General features: G+C 38.3%; 1 protein-coding gene across 2 annotated transcripts in view; it reads left to right on the forward strand.

The window, feature by feature from the left end:
• Positions 1 to 881: 881 nt before the first annotated feature.
• Positions 882 to 17,017, forward strand: part of BRINP3 (BMP/retinoic acid inducible neural specific 3) — a 214,415-nt gene continuing 198,279 nt past the window's right edge. The window contains exon 1 of one of the 2 annotated variants that reach the window (XM_065649078.1): positions 882 to 1,117. In XM_065649078.1, coding sequence (XP_065505150.1) covers positions 882 to 1,117 — 236 coding nt within the window. The remainder of the gene's footprint in view (positions 1,118 to 17,017) is intronic. The other variant, XM_065649079.1, reaches the window with a different exon arrangement.

A 17,017-nucleotide genomic window follows, 5' to 3' on the forward strand; every position in this document is an offset into this window, starting at 1 on the left:
AATCTGAGCAGGATATAGAATCATTATCCTCTTTCACAGCCATGGAACTGAGGTATAGAGAGAAACTGTGGCTTGTCTTCACTGTGTTCCAACATGAAGCTATGGTTAATACCTGATTTTTGATTTGGCACCCAAGCAATTGTTTAGGCTCTATTAAAATACTGTTTCTGGGCTGATCCATCGGGTTGGAGTGAATTAGACTGAAAGTCAAGTGCTGCTGTTAGGGATACTGAAAATTGCAGCGTCTGGAGCTTGCATAACCCATTGAACTCATCACGGTGGGTAGCTCCAGTGCCATCGATCAATGCAGTCACTCTGTCCAACTCGGGCAGTTTGAACAGAATAGCATGTCTGTTAACTATGTTTGTGGTGAAGACAAGCCATTCAGTGACTTTTTCAAGGACATGAAAAAAGAAAGCAATCTGGGTCTTCTGAACCTCATCTGTCCAATATCTGAACTGCGGCCTTATGCATAGACACTGCTGAATGATTTTGTACTGATGCTAACAGGCAATAATTCTCGTGTTGCATATTTTTCATTAATGACTAACGTTGTTGGAAAAACCCCTAACAATCCCTCCCCTGACAATTTGTGAAGGTTTCCCTTCAACAGTAAATATTATCACTGATGATGTTAATGAAGACATTAGTTTCACAGCATTTGAAGTACTGAAACACTCCACTGTTAACTAGCCTAGTGGGGTTTATGCTAATGTAAAATGTAATAAAGTAGAGGCCACTATCTCTTTAAGCTGAAAGAAAGGAAACTTGTTTCTACTTCCAAGGGATGCCTAGTGTGTGCTTATCTAATTGACTGTGTATTTTGTCTAGGTGTTGAGGGAAAGCTAAGAGAATGAAGGCTCTAAGTCCCCAGTGGAAGCATGATATGGCGATGCAGTGCTGGTGCTGAATTGTTCTCTCTGATGGCTCTATGGGAGTGGATAGCACTGAGTCTTCATTGCTGGGTTTTAGCAGTTGCTGCTGTTTCGGATCAGCATGCCACAAGCCCCTTCGACTGGCTCCTCTCTGATAAGGGACCCTTCCATCGCTCACAGGAATACACAGATTTTGTGGACAGAAGTCGACAGGGATTTAGCACAAGATACAAGATTTACAGGTATGAAGCAAAGGGAAAGCAATTACAGATATATCATCCTTAGAAGCTGTAAATTGTCAACAAGGGTTTCCTTAAAGGAAAGTTTCAGATGTGGGAAAAAAATCCGTAGTCAAAAAATTCATTGCTGAAATATATGCAAGGTCGTATATGCACTGTGTACTATGGAAATGCCTGCTTGTGTTGTTTCTATTTTGTTTAAAGAATTTTTGGTAACTGATTATGTTGCTTTGGAAACCATTGTTTACTACCTCCTCTGCCCTAGTGACACACTCAAAGATGTTGTAAGGTATTCAGACACCGTTTTTGATTGCAGAGGGCTAACATGGAACACCTTTGATTGTGCAGCAAGATCCAGTTCAATTGCTTTCAGTGTGGCTCGTCAAGGCATAAGCTGAGACTTTAAGGACAAATTTGTGGTTCCACAGATACTGCTGACAGAGCATGGACTTCATTGTACAAATCAAGGCATTTCAAACATGATTCAAGAGGTTTAATGCTAGTTCGTACCAGTGTTTTTAGAAGCAGTTTTCTTACCCTTGAGGGACTGACCAACAAGAACCACTGAATTTTCACAGAAGCTGCAGGTGTTTGGTTCATCAAAAAATTCAGCTTTGGGCTGGCCCAGTTCAGACCAAGAAAAGAAAAAAAAAAGGGAAGTCCTCAAAAGTATAGGTCTGCTTGAGCATTTGTGCCTTGTTGTAGAATTGCTTTCATGATACATTTGTCACCTGTCAGTTTTTACTCTTTCAGAGCAGCACTGGTGAAATGTCTTCTTAATCATTTGCGAGAGGTATAACTCAGTTACATCGAATAAGTTTATTCAAGGACATGGGAACGAAAAGGAGAGTTGAGTTTAATAGTAGTGACCTCGCAGCAAAGAGAAAGATGGGGAGAAATGAGGGAGCATGAGAGATTAAGGACTGAGAAAACAAATCTATAAGCAGAGAGACTTTTGCACTTCATGTTGTTATAGATCCCTTCTGGCAGCAAAGAGAAAAGAGTGGCAGCAGGGCAATAAAGGACAGATTTTTAACTTCCCTAATAACTCTCCAACCTATAAACACAGACCATTTTAGTATGGAAAAGACACACAGTGATTTCATTTAAAACCATGAAACAGTTTGTACCAATTTCATACCTATTTTAAACTATTATTCCTCAGTGGTATCCAGCTCTTTAGAAGAAGGTAAGAGTGACATATGCCTATATGTATATTGTATTTAGTTCAACGTCCAGTGGCCTGCGTCAAAACTGCTGCCTTCAGTCTGTCAAGATTTTATTTTTCAAGAACTTGCTTTATTTTCCTTTCCTAAATACATGCAGTAGAGGGCACTCTGTTGCAGGTCAATTTTGCAGTGGGTTCCTTTGCCATATATAGATAAATTAAACACATTTTGAAAATAGAGTGTGATTTGGAAATATGCTTGATGAAGTGGCTTGTCTTAACATAACGGCATTGCCCAATATTTACGGCACTTTAAAAGCCAGCTGTCAGGACCAATAATGTAAAGCCAATAATGCAGAGACTGAGGCAGCATATTTTATTCCTATTATTCTGTATTAGTCAACACTGAACCAAAATTATCTTGCTAAAAACATGAAAGATGGAACTGTATTTCATTTCAGCTCTTTCAATCAGGTCTTTGAGAATTTTTCTCCTCTCAGCCATCATTACAGAAACATTGTTAAGTTTTATAGATCTGTAATCATGTTATTAATATTTTGGGGGGGTTGTGCATAGCTTTCAATTGACTTTAATTTACAGAATCCCAGAGAAAGTGTTTCTTGTGTTTATGTCTATTCTCTGTCTATTCCTTTCAAGAAATGAGCTGGGAAGCCAAAAGAGGCACAAGCTACCTGAATCAAAACCAAAGCTGCATTTTTTGGTTTAGCCCTCCAAATACAAATCTTACTGCAAAGTTTCCTTGTAAAATATAGTCCGATTAGCAAGTGGTGCAGAACATGGTGACCTTGCTATGAACCACACACTGTAAATTTAATCCCTGTTGCTTCTCTATAAGGTTTCCCAGGCTGAAAGATCTGAATTAGGTCTGTTCATTCCCTCACCTATCTTTTCCCTAATGAAAACGATCCCTCAGGGACACGGTCCTCATTCAAGTGGGAAGGTAAGGAAGGGGAAAACACAGGTCTGCATTGACTCAGCTGAATCATATAGACAAGAAAGAAAAGTATAACTCCAAGGAGTGCTGACAGGAAGGGCTCTTTTCCCTTTACTCTTCATTTCAACCCTTAAAACCTGCAGCTGAGACCTGACATTTTAAGAGTAAAGGGGAAGGAAAGTGGTGCCCCTTCATTTTAACATCCATGCCAGGTCAAAAACCACAGGGATGAAGAAAAGTGAAATATATAGAGTGAGACTCCAGAAGATTGTGTCCTGTTTTGAATCCTTTCTGGTAGGATGCTGGTACCCTGTTTCCCCCAAAATAAGACAGGGTCAATATTAATTTTTGCTCTGAAAGATGCTTACTTTTTTACATATATAGCTCCCTGGACACTATTTAAATTGACTTTTTTAATGACCTGTAACTGGGGCTTATTTTTGGAGTAGGGCTTATATTTCGAGCATCCTCAAAAATCCTGAAAAATCATGCTAGGGCTTATTTTTGGAGTAGGACTTATTTTTGGGGAAACAGGGTAGCACAGTGGGGTAAGACAGAAAAAACCTGAAGACATCTTATTTTTTTTTGTAATGGTACAAATGTGGCAAGTAGCTGCAGAGCACATGGAGGTGTGCCTCTCTTTTGGGGAAGGAGTTGGCTCCAAAAGAACTGGTGGGACGGTGACAAGCAGCAGCCCTGTTGCCATGGGGGGACAACAGGCACAGACTGAAACGCAGAAGGTTCCACCTGAACATGAGAAACTTCTTCACTGGGAGGTGCCAGAGCCTGGAGCAGGCTGCCCAGAGCGGGTGTGGAGTCTCCTTCTCTGAGACATTCGAACCCGCCTGGACCGACCTGTGTGATCTGCTCTGGTGACCCTGCGTGAGCAGGGGGGCTGCACTGGGGGATCTGCAGAGGTCCCTGCGACCCCAGCCAGGCTGGGCTTCTGTGTCTCCAGCCCAATGGCCTCCAAGCCATAGACAGAAGGTGACCCATGGTATCTGTCTGCCAAAACCCAACACTGCTGCCCATGGGAGCTAACTCCAGATGACCGACCTAACACTGAGACTAGATGTTTACAATTAATAGCAATTAAAGGATCTCAGTAAAAATAACATAAAACCGGCAGTGAGTTGTACATACTGCATGTAGTATTTTAAAATGCGTTGGGGGAGATTTCAACAGGAGACTGTTGTATGACTTTTGTTTTCCTACAATGGAACCATTATGCAGCAACTAGAATGTTATTTTGATTCCCACTATTTTTTCCCCTCCTTTGACAGTCTCAGGAGAGGCAGTAATGATGTAGGAAAAAAATATTAATTAAATCATTATCTTCCCAAATTTTTTTTTAAATTTCAAAATATCATTCCCTATCATGATCAAAATCATATTAAAAAGCAGAGGATACACATCATTCTGGTTTTAGTTAAATCAAGTAATGCATATTTCTGTAAATACTGAAGTGCCAGAGATGAAGCCCTTTATCCTGCACCATTATTTGACACTGATTTGAATGGGATCAAGATCACTTACTGCAGGTCCATGAAAGATATAGAATGATTAAAATCAAGACAGAGAAGTCAAAAAACACATGCTAAAGAGAACAAACAAAGAATATTAAAATGAGATTACTTGAAACTTGATGGAAAGGTCATTGTTTCTCAGCTATTGAGTAAAACAATGTTGTGCTACTTGTTTTATTACTGTCATTTGCACGGCAGGAGTCAAACTGATTTTAAAATTTAGTTTCATGGAAACATATATAGCAATCGCTTTCCAAAATGTCCAGTAGCCTTATTTTTTTCAGTTCTTAAATTACATAACCTGTTTGCTTTTAAGAAAAAAAATACTGGTATATGGACTCTGTGCTAACATTTCTATTTTCCTCCTAAATATTTGTATGCCAATGAGACAAAAAGCAACTGCTTTGTATCCACATCCCCGGTCACCATAAACAAGTGTTCAACTGACCATGAATCTGTTATAAATTGGAGAGATGAAGCCAAAGATTGGTACTGAGGAGCACGCTTGTTAACCAAGCCAAATTTCTCATGAGAGGTCTTAAGCATAATAAGTTTTTAAAGATAAAAGTTACAATTTGCCTTATCTCCCTATCTAGCCTCGAGGGCATAAAACAACCATGTGATAAATGCAACTGATGCATAAATTATGGGAGGGTAGCACTAGAAGAATCTACTGTCACCCATATTTTAATCTATTACATTATTATTATGTCCATGGGCAAACAAGATGATGCTGTAGTGTGCTTAGCTCACGAAGAAGAGGAGCTTTCAACATTACAGGGCAGAGCTGAAAGAAACAAATATATATGTAATAATGTTTGTACCAGGTATTCCAGAACACTAAACAATTGCAACTGGTGGTGTTACAAACGTTGTTATAAGTAGGGAATAGTGGGCTGGTTGTATTGATTACATGGCAGCGTGGTATTCCCTATAATTCTTCGAAGGAAATATCCTCCCGCAGGAAATTTAATAATTGCCGCAGGTTTTGGTGGCCTTCATTGCCACTGATCTATGAGAAGAAATGCCAGGAAAGCACTTGGAAGGCTGCTGAAAACCTTTGAATTACTGGGAATGCTGTGTCAATATTTTATAGATGGTGGATCCTGTAGTTAATATCAGTAAATATTTTGGCAAGGAAAACTGAGTTTATAATTGGTTATTTGATACACAATGGGAGTACTGTGCCTCTTATGTAAATCAGCTACCCAGATGAAGAAATTTAAATCCAAGCAGAATAAGATGAGAGTTTAACAGGATGGAAAGAGTGATTGTGAAATTATGTAAAGAATCTACATTGTATTATAAGAAGTAATTTCTACAGAGATAGGCAAGTATTCATGCTATCAAATAAGGTCCTGAGGAAATCTCCTCAGGGATACTGTGTAGTTTTGTTCAAGCAAAATGATTTAAAATATGAAACAGATGTGATAAATCAGAGGAAGAAGAGCCAAGCTTTTTCTTTTAAGGCAGGAATGTTTGTCACATTTAGGAAAAAAAAAAAAAGAAAGGGAGAGCTGAAAGAGGATACAATTCCTGTCGATACACATATCATAAAGTGAAATGAACTATTTAAACCAAAAGCCATCACTGTCGTAGAACCAAATTGGTATGAACTGGCTATGAATAAATTTAAGCTGGCTACTTATAGTTCTAATTATTAGAGTAAAATAGTTCTGGGACATATTAAGTTACAAAATCTTACCAACCCTATGAATAGGGGAAGGGATTGTGAGATGTGGTGCTTGTGATAATGGACCAGGTTTTAGTAATCATTGAAATCCCTTTGAGGTAAGTGTCCTGGACAAATGTAGAAAAGGGAAAAAAAAAAATCTCAGAACTGAGTAACTCTGTGCAGCACAGAATTTGTGTGGCTTAAGAAATGTTCCTTTGAAGGTTGTTTTTAAAGGGATTGCATTTGTCCATGAACAACAAAAAATAAAAAGAAAAGAAAATAATACTATCGAATTAAAGATTATTTTGCGTTAGGATGTATTGGGTTCCTCTCATGTGTTCTGAATCCTCTGATAACTGAACCTACATGGTAAAGTGAGCAAGACTGTGATAGAGCACTCACTAATAGGTTTTATCACCCGTGTGTGAAGTAGAGACAACATTAAATTTAGTTGTATTTTTTATTCCCTATTGATATATTTTAGCCCACATCTACCACTGGACTTCTTCACATGTTTACTCCTGACAGACAGTGCTAGTAAAAAACCTAGGGGTTTCTGTTGTGGATGGACACATCAACATGCCCTGATTTGTAATTTTCTAGCCCAGTGTACAGTCTGGAATGACGTTTCTTTGTGCTCTTCCCAAGGTTGCTTCAAACTGGTAATCTAGGAATTTTAAGTCATTGAGAATTAATAAAAGGTCTTCAACAATTTCATCTAATGCAAATATTTAGGAAAACTGAAAGCTGAAAAGAGATGTCTGCTATCATACCTTTCAAAAGTCTAAAAAAATGATGGTATAGCATTTCTTGGTGCTGTTATTTCCTATACATTTGATCACACTCTAGAATCCAACATTGCTGACAATTTTTTGCAAGGGCACATTTGCTACTGGAAGCATCAGAGCTGTTGTCTTTTTAAAATAAGACTGTTTCTTTGGAAACTAAGGCAGGAGCTCATTTCTCAGCCATGGATCTGAGTATCCTTAATACAAAAAATCACATTCAAAACTCAGAAAAGGCGAGGGAGATAGTGAGAGTGGAACAGGATATATCAAAGAAAGAAATAGAGCAAATTAGTACTTTAGAAGTTGAGGAAAGAAATGGGCTGTAGTCAGCAAACTGTAGCTCTAACTGGTGAGGGTTAGGTAGCTTAGCAAACTGGCCAACCATTGCCTTCAACTTTTCAGAGCCTTTGCTTCCTTGGGCATTGAATTGCATGGATGGTGTCACTGCTGGGCACCTGAGAACTGGGATTATAACCGCGCCAAAGAGCAAACAAGTTTATCTTCTGCAATTGCTGTATCAATAGGGAATAAATAACAGCAACAGTTCTGTCTGCCTTTTGCAGAAATTCACTGTATCAGTAAATTGCTTCTGGCCTGCATCGTAATTGTTCAGCTTGCTTTAGGGAATTTTCCATTCAACCTGGTGGATAAAAAGAACAGTAATCGGATGTATCATCATTCTCAGAATGTTTACAAAAGGCTAGACTACTGAATGCACAAAGTCATCTTTTTAAATCCAGTGGCTCATAGGCTGGAAAGCAGAGAAGAGCAGCTCAGAGAGAGGCTCTGAGATTGTGACTTGATAGATTTCCACTGAAAAACCCAGTATTTACTGTGACCTCATTATTACAGCCAGTGTAGGTATACAGAACAGAAAGATGCTGGTTTTGGTCCTGTGGAATCAAATAGCAATAGTTTCCTACAGCGGACTGACTATTTTAACTAAAATTAAACAAGCAAACATAAAAGAAATAGTACTTTTCTAAGAACGTCTGGATCTGAAAATTATCAATGATTAATGAGTTCTATTACTGATTGTGATACACATTAACAGCCTCTCTTAACCTAGTTACCTGGGTGTAACGAAGACATGATACAAGTTAAATAACTGACTCTGGTGAAACTGCTTGAACACTTACATAATTGAGCAAAATAAAAGCTTTAAATGACTGTATTTCCAGGTCTAGCAATATCTGGATGATGTTCTCCAGAATTCTCTAATTTCCAGCCCTTTGTTTCAAACGCAAATCTCCTCCACAGGAAAGCATTTTTGTTTTATCTTTAGGGCCTAAACATGTATCAGATAGTGATGCTTTACAATTCGCAATTCCTTTTATAAAAATCATATTAGTTTCTCAATCCATTTATCTAGGGGATTCTCTGGAAGGTACATACTTGTGAAATGGTGGAAAAAAAAGGAACAGATAATTTAAACTGAGAAGCTATGTCAACATAACAGAAAACGTTAAGAACCGTTTTCAGATGAATTATAGCCAGAGCCTGGTTTAGTTCACAAGTAATCTCAAGGGGTCGATGAGTACATAGAATGGATGTTCACAAGGGTGAAGGAGCCTCTCACTGATGTCTCCTATGGTTACCACGTAGGGGTTACCCCCAAAGGCACTTGGAGCCTAAGGAGCCTCTCGGATGGATACTAGAGCAGAAAATTAGGATTGGACACCTTTTTAGGTCTGTCTCCACCCAGTTCCACAGGAGGTCTGTCCCTTGTAGACATATCTCCACAGACAATGAAAAATGATCTCTCCAAGGGCAATGATAAAAGAATCTAAGATCTCATGGATGCTTTTGGACCAGGAAGAAGGGCGGACAGAAATGAGGGGCTCGTAGGTGGGCAGTAAGGACCACAGGGAGGTAGGGAGTTCTGATTCCCAAAATGTTCCTCTCTTTCCAGCTCTGTTACACGTGAGGCAGCACAGCAGAGAAATCATCCGCTCTACGTAAAGGGTGAGCACATATCGCTCAAGAGCACAGGAGAAATCAAGGTGGCTTCTGCCACTGATCCACAACACCCTCAGTCCATCTTTGGAGGTCTTGGGAAAAGCATAATCAGGCCCTGAGGAAACAGTACATTGTTAAGAGACACTGACTTCCTACAGAATCTTGCAGAAATCTCAGTGAACAAGAAATTTATCAGTGAGTGTAATCCCACAATGTTCAAAAGCCTCAAAGTTGTTTTGCCGCTGACCAGGGTCAGACCTACCCCATATCCCCTGCCTGCATTTTCTTGGCTCGGTGTTAAACTCCTGGGTTTCAAACCAAGGGCAGAGTTTCTCCTGGCGAGATAAACAAGTGCTGGCACTGGGGAGGACACTGGGGAATGCTGCTGGCTGGGCCAGCAGGATGAGGAGTGTTCTCAGGAGTCAGTTTGTTTGACAAGAACACAAGCGTGTTTCAGCTTGGCAACAAAGGAGAATATTGATGCCAAGATTGCCTTCTGTATGTTTTTTTTTTATAATACACTGCAGGAGTCTGTGTTTTGACAATCTCTCTTTCTATTTCTTCTTTCTTGTTTGGCGTATTTAATCAAAGATCCTATGGAAGCTGAAATAACAAGGAGGAGAATGAACCTTATTTTTTGTAAACCATAATCTATTTCCAGAATATACCTACTTTCAAAACCTAATGTTTTAAGGATAATTGTTAGATCAAACCTCCTACTGATATGTTATCCTAGAACAAAGAACATTTATTTAGAGAATATGGTGTGTCATCATTTCAGTTAGTAAGTCCATAAATCATTTAAGTTGCCCCAAAAAATTAGGACAATAGAGGCTGCAACTTAATGGTTTCATGCAATCACTGAAGTAGTATAAAAGCTGTTTAACACTAATAATAGATTCATTCTTCAGTCAGCAGGGCAGTCTGCCAGGATCTTGGGCATGAAATCAGGTCATTTTCATTAATTCTTTGAAGATTTTGGTAAGTCGGGTGTTTGTTGTTTAATTTGCCCTTCCTTTTAATTTTTGTTTAAATATCACTGCTAGCACTATCGCTGGTTTTCAAGATGCAGAGGATTTCGAATGCCAGTGACTTTCATAAAGGGGAAACCAATTACAAAGGGTTTTTTTGATTACTGAAAAAAAAAAAATTTACTTGAATCAAGTTCTCTGTGCTTTCAGTTTAAGCCCTCTATTGTCATCTTTCCTTACTGCTCTTAGGTCAGTAGCCACCTCCAAACCGAATGGCTGCCACGTTTTTCTTTTTGTCCATATGTTATGTCTATATGGGTGGCATGTTATATCTTACATAGAGAAAAGAACTGAAAGGCACAGAAGTCTTTTCTGTATAGAAGTACAGTAGTATTGATTGGAATATACGTTTCTTTGTGTAGACGGGTATTTGTGCCTTTTTGATACAGAAAAAGAACAACTGACATCAAGTGTGCTCATTTAAGAATTTTCACCATTTTCTTCTGCAACCATTGACTTAAGGTCGCAGTCAGTGTCTCAGAATTCAAATTTTAGTTGTCTTCTCCCTCTGATAGATCGATTTGACAGGTTTTACTAGTCATTATGCTGGTTGTGAATTCTCATTGTGTAGCTCCAGACTCATTCCGACAGAGACCCTTGTGAAGAAAAGCAATACTTCAAAATAATGTCCTGTTGCTCAATTCTCCCTAGAATCCCAATATGATTGTTATAGATAATAATGTTCTTAAGGTCATTAATGGCTCCATATCTCAATTCATCTTTTGATACTCTCAATTTCTGCTTTATTTATGTATCTTGAGAAGAGAAGATATTTTTACTGACCAGACAATGTGATATATGTATAGAGCTCTGAAAACTGCACACACAAAGCCCACTAGCAATTTAGAAGTGGTGTATGCAGGTCTCACATGCACAGAAGACTGAGCATCTGGCTTTAAGTAATGAATATTAATTTCTCAAGGGAAAAAAGACAAATACGGGTTTTGACTCATATGAGTAGCATAATGTGAAATCAAAAACAGAAGACATACTCTATGAAATATTCTGAAAGATCAGCAGAATCTGAGACTTGAGGAAATATAATCAATTAATTTAAAATAAATATTTTTATTTTAACTAATTCTGAACTATATTCTCACAGTTCTTGAAATTTAATAGGGATTCTTAATTTATACCCTGACTGCTAGCAGTGGAATTGGATGTTTTACTAGGAACTCAAATATAATTGCAGCTTTGCCTACTGATAAATATACTCTATTAGTAGAAAATAAAGAGAGGCAACATATTTTTATTGAGTTATATCCAATTGCATTTTATTTAAACCTCATCTTTATTCATTTACATAAAATACTGGCTATAGGTTATAATAACAAAACTAAACTCTAAACATTACACAGCATAACCCATCTGATAACCCACATTAACAAACAGAATGAAGTCTTTTGTGTACTTTTCACATATTTAACCATTCAAAATAAATAAAAAATAATAATTTCAACTGATTAAAAATGAAGGACCTGTAGTAAGGTCTCTTGTTACAAAGAAATGTTCATTTCCATTTTTCTTTTTTTAGAATATCTGGTGGTGTTTTGATAACAAACCATGAGACACAATAAATTAGGAGAACATGTAGCTTGTAGTGTTTGTTCATTTACTAGTTTCCAGAGCCCAAATATTTATGATTACTGTCATTGTAAAATGGTGTGAATACAAATGAATGTGTTTATATGTATATTTTTGTGTATATATATGTGTACATGTATATGCATTTGCATGCATGTGTGTATATATATGTGCGTGTCTAGATAGATAAGTAAATAGATAGATAGACAGATACAGATGAATGAAATGAGTTTATTTTTGCAGTGAGAATACTACTGTTTATTCTAAGGAAAAACTTATATCTTCTACAGTCAGGTGTCTGAATCAGAACCTTTGACCAATACACTAAGCCAAGCTTTTGGTCAACTCTAGATTATGGCACTTACATTAATCTTTAGTTGTTGTTACAATAAAAGACATCTGAGGATCTGTAACTGAAACACATTAACATGAACCTTTGGTTTTGTATAGGGGCTTTTATGACTTTACTCCATTTTTGTTTTCTCTATCTTTTCATATGATTCTGGATATAGTTAATGAAATTAGCCTTGGCAAGATATAGTTTTTCTCTGTGTGTACGGAAAAAATATATATGCAAGTATATGACTACAAAAGCTCTGTATTTAACCCCCGGTTTTCCACAGCTTCCTTGTGTAATAATGTGTCATGGTTTATCCCCAGCTGGCAACTAAGCTCCACACAGCCACTCGCTCACTCCTTCCTGAGGGGATGGAGTAAAGAATTGGAAGAGTAGAAGTGAGAGAACTTGTGGGTTGAGATAAAGACAGTTTAAGAGGTAAAGCAAAAGCCACGCACAGAAGCAAAGCAAAATAAGGAATTAATTCCCTACTTACTATCAGCAGGCAGGTGTTCAACCATCTCCAGGAAAGCTGGGCTTCATCACACATAATAGTTACTTTGGAAGACAAACACCATCATTGTGAACGTCTCCCCCTTCCTTCTTCCCCCAGCTTTACCTATTGAGCACGATGTCACGTGGTGTGGAACATCCCTTTGGTCAGCTGGAGTCAGCTGTCCCAGCTGTGTCCCCTCCCAAATCCTTGTGCACCCCCAGCCCACTCACTGGTGGGTGGTATCAGGAGCAGAAAAGGCCTTGACTTTGTGCAAGCCCTGCTCAGTGATAACTGATATCAACACCGTTTTCAGCACAAATCCAAAACACAGCCCCATACCAGCTACTGTGAAGAAAATTAACTCTACCCCAGCAAGAACCAGCACATAATGTCATGTGAAATCCATCTGTCATAGATTTTCCACCTGTATCTTCACTTGTGTGTCCAATATGTGCTTGTGCTTGGATAGTGAACTCTCTGATAAGACCTGTCGATATATGTGTTTGAAAAACATCACAAGTTGTTCTTAACACCTGATGTTCAAGGAATCTGAAAGAAGTTCATGCTGAGTCCAGTGGCCAAGCTGTGTGCCCAAGCTATGGCTAACGGCATGTGAGTACAACGCAATAACTGGATCCTGATCAGTTCTTTCATATGCCTCTTAAAAGACCCACTAACCTCTGTTGAATTGCCACTTTGCCCAAGGACTGCTTTCCTGCTTAGACACCTTTGTCTTTTCACTTTTATTGGTGTCAGGGACTGGACAGTATCTGAAAGATATTTTTAAGTTGCCTCTGAAATTTGCTTTTCCTTTGGTAAAACTATTTCTCATATGGTTGATTTTGAAGGTCCATCTGTTTATTTAGAATTTTGCCTGAAGAAGTAATGGCTATGTCTATTTTTACTGCTGTCTTCTTGGCCTGCATAAGCACAAGCAAATGTGTGCTTGCCTCCTGGTTCTGATAGTGAAGTTCCGCGTGACTCAGGGACATGTGCCCTTGGTACCAAAACCACCAAGGAGTGTTAGATATCGGTACAATATATTGAGTCCCCTGACACGCTTTCTGTTATGAGAGACAAAACAAACAAAATAAACAAACAAAGAGTTGAAAAAATTTTTTCATTTGATGATTGTTTTCCCAGTAACCGAGATTGATAGAATATGAATGAATTAAGGATTTTTAACCATAGTAATTTATTGGAATTTTAAGACAACCAACATTAACATTTAAACTTAAAGGGTTTGTGAACTAGGATATTAAAATAAAATAAAAATAATGTGCTTCTACTTTTAAAAAATATCTCCATGTACCTATGCTATATTTATTAAGAGACAAAATTTTATATATATGTCACACATTTCTCTCTATTTTTCTTGTCTTCACAGTTAAAATATGAGACTTACAAATCACAAGTGGGGTTGCAAGACTTTATATCATTGTTGACAGCAATAAAACAGTCTTCATTTGGTATTTATGCTAATACAAAGTGAGATTTGGCAAGTTTCTACACAACAGAAAACTGAGGTCACATGACTCCAGTTTCTAATTCATTTTGACTCTTTGGAAATTCCAATGTATGGCTGATATGCATGAGTCAATATTCACTTCTCCCCGAGAAGCACTGATTCTGTCACAGTGATTGGAATAAAACAGTAGGAAAAGATAAATTTTAGTTACATAAACTCGGTAGCTATCTCTCTGAATTCAGCCAGAGAACAGAATTTTTGCGAGATGGTGAAGGGGAACAGACATCCATCCAGTTACACATTATTGAGTATATTTGTGGCTAATACCTGTGTCTGAAGACAGTATATACCAAATATGAGGTGGTTTTATTGTTGTGAAATCTGTAGTCCTGATCTGTGGTGAAAAAAGACTTGTGCTTCTCTTCTCTGTTTTGATGTGAGTTCATCCTGAAATGTGGCAACAAAACAGTAATTTCAGAAGGTGCTAGTCTGGCAAGTAACGTTCCTTAAAGCTAGAAAACAAATGAAAATGATGGTAACAATCCCAGGTGTGGAAAAGCCGCTGGAGCAATGGCCTGCTGACGCTATCTGCTGAACACAGGGCAAGAGGAAAGTAGCTTGAGCTTAATACCCACAGGGTAATTACAGGGAACCAGCTGTTCCTTGAGTGCTGTAATGAATCCAGACTGTTTTCCTGTAGCTTTGGGTCTTCTGATTGATGTCTGGGCCTGACTGGAACTTATCTTGCAGTCAAGGCGTTTGTAAGAAGGTCACTCTTGCGCTCACATTCAGCCATGTGGGGTCGTTTTTAGGAGTGCATTTGTGATCACGTTATTTTGCTCACTTATGGTCAGAAATTGTGAAGATGGTTTTAAAGTGATTTATGGTTTAACAGGTCTAGAAATCGGTAAGATTTGTTTCAAATTGGACAGTGTGTTCACAAACTATTTGGAAGAGATACAGACTTATGTCAGTAACACCCACCTATATCTGCCACCACAATGCAGTGCACACGGCCTCCGCTTTTTAAGAAATCAGGCTGAATCAAATCTAGACTAAGCCTAAATGAGAAAGGTTGCGTTCTTGACTTATAAGAATCACTAAAGTCACTGACTTGAAAATGCATCATCTTACTGAGATGAGATTTTGAGCTAGTAGGAGGGGAGCTTAGGCCTGAACTAATACCTAGAAGGTGATGCAGACTGTCTCTTCATAGCCAGATTTGTAACAGGAAAGTCAGGACCATGTCCCATCCCCATAGTCCCTGCTCTTGTGAAGGACATGCAGACAACCAAAGGCACATTGCAAAGTATACTTGCCCTATAGATTATAAGTGGCCTTGTTTAGTAGTGGGGAAGAATTAACTCCACGGCAGGTGGTAAATGTTTGTTTTTCAGGAGCTGGGACATTTGTATTCTTGATAAATCATGTCTCGGCAATGTAGCGTGAAGTTATTTTTTTTTAAATACACAGTTCTCATTTCCGCACACCCCCCCCCCCCCCCTAGATACATGTCTTTCTAATTAGACAAATGGAACATAGATTTAATGCTTGCTCATCACTTTTGCTCTAGGGATTGTCTAATGATCTATGGTGCATGGAGGTTTCTAACAGCACTATGAACAGTTTTTTGAAGTAGACCACAAAGTACACAGGGTGTAGATGAATGTGCCAATATGACAAGAACAGCTTTATGTTTGGTAAAAGTGGGGTTTTTTAAGTTTTGGGTGTTGGATATTACATCCAAAATCCATAATATATTTTACTATTTTCTTATGGAAGGATGTCACTATTACACCCGGTGCTGCTGCTGAGACGTATTACATTCATTGAATTATTTGTTCTTACCAGATCAAAGCAAGAAGGTGATTCTTCCCTCTACTCTGCTCTCATGAGCCTTCGGGACAAGAAAGACATAGACCTCATCACTGGAAGTGTTCAAGGTCAGGTTGTTTGGGGCTTTGAGCAACCTGATCTACTGGAAGATGTTCCTGCTCATGGCAGGGGGTTGGACTAGATGAGCTTTGAAGGTCCCTTCCAAACCAAACCATTCTATGATTTTAAGAATGAATGTGAGAAGCTCTGTGGCCTTCACCATTCAGATAATCAGACAATAGGAACAGTTTTCCTCTGCACCTTAAGACTGTAAATCAATATAGTTCTCATCAGTTTATAATTTCATGAGATATGTCACTGAGATATTTCATGAGATATGTCTCACCTAACTTTTGAGTCCTAGCAAAATATTCAGTAGAAGGTGGCTCGCAGCATATAACCCAGAATCAAATATGGTTGCTATTTTTTCTGGTTCACTGAAAAATAAACTATTAAATTATTCTTCTGCCACAGGGATAGCTAGTACCTTCTAATCGATGTTGAAATGCAATAATGGAGCAAAATGAAAGACTTTGCATTACAGATTCCCTCAGCAAAGCTGCTCTAGTTATTTACCCTTTGGCTGTTACCGGGTCCTGAAAATCAGGGACCACACTATGTCTAATAACAATTTTATGCAAAAATGGCAAGGAGTTACCTGTAAATTAGTCTTCTGGGATAGTAAGTTCACTATCTCAGGTGAAGTGATCCATTTGTAGTTAAAGCAAATGGTCTGAATTCACCAATTACATAAACTTCTGAGTTTAGACTGACATTAAATGGTATGTTGATCTTCATTGTAAGTAGACATCATACGCAGAGGAAAATATTACAAAATTATAAGCATAGACTTGATGATGACACTAATCCAGCAAAATGATCAGGATTTTGGATTTATTCAACTCCTGCCTGACATAAATAAAGATGATAACAAATGGCGGAATTTGGAACAGTGGTATGGAGACTTAATTTTCATGCTGTGAAATGAGGAATGGTCACAGTCCTCACAGGCAGAAGCAGAAGGTGGCCTTCACAACTAAT

This window comes from Caloenas nicobarica, chromosome 20, assembly GCF_036013445.1.
Source record: "Caloenas nicobarica isolate bCalNic1 chromosome 20, bCalNic1.hap1, whole genome shotgun sequence".
In the NCBI taxonomy this organism is placed as follows: Eukaryota; Metazoa; Chordata; class Aves; order Columbiformes; family Columbidae; genus Caloenas; species Caloenas nicobarica.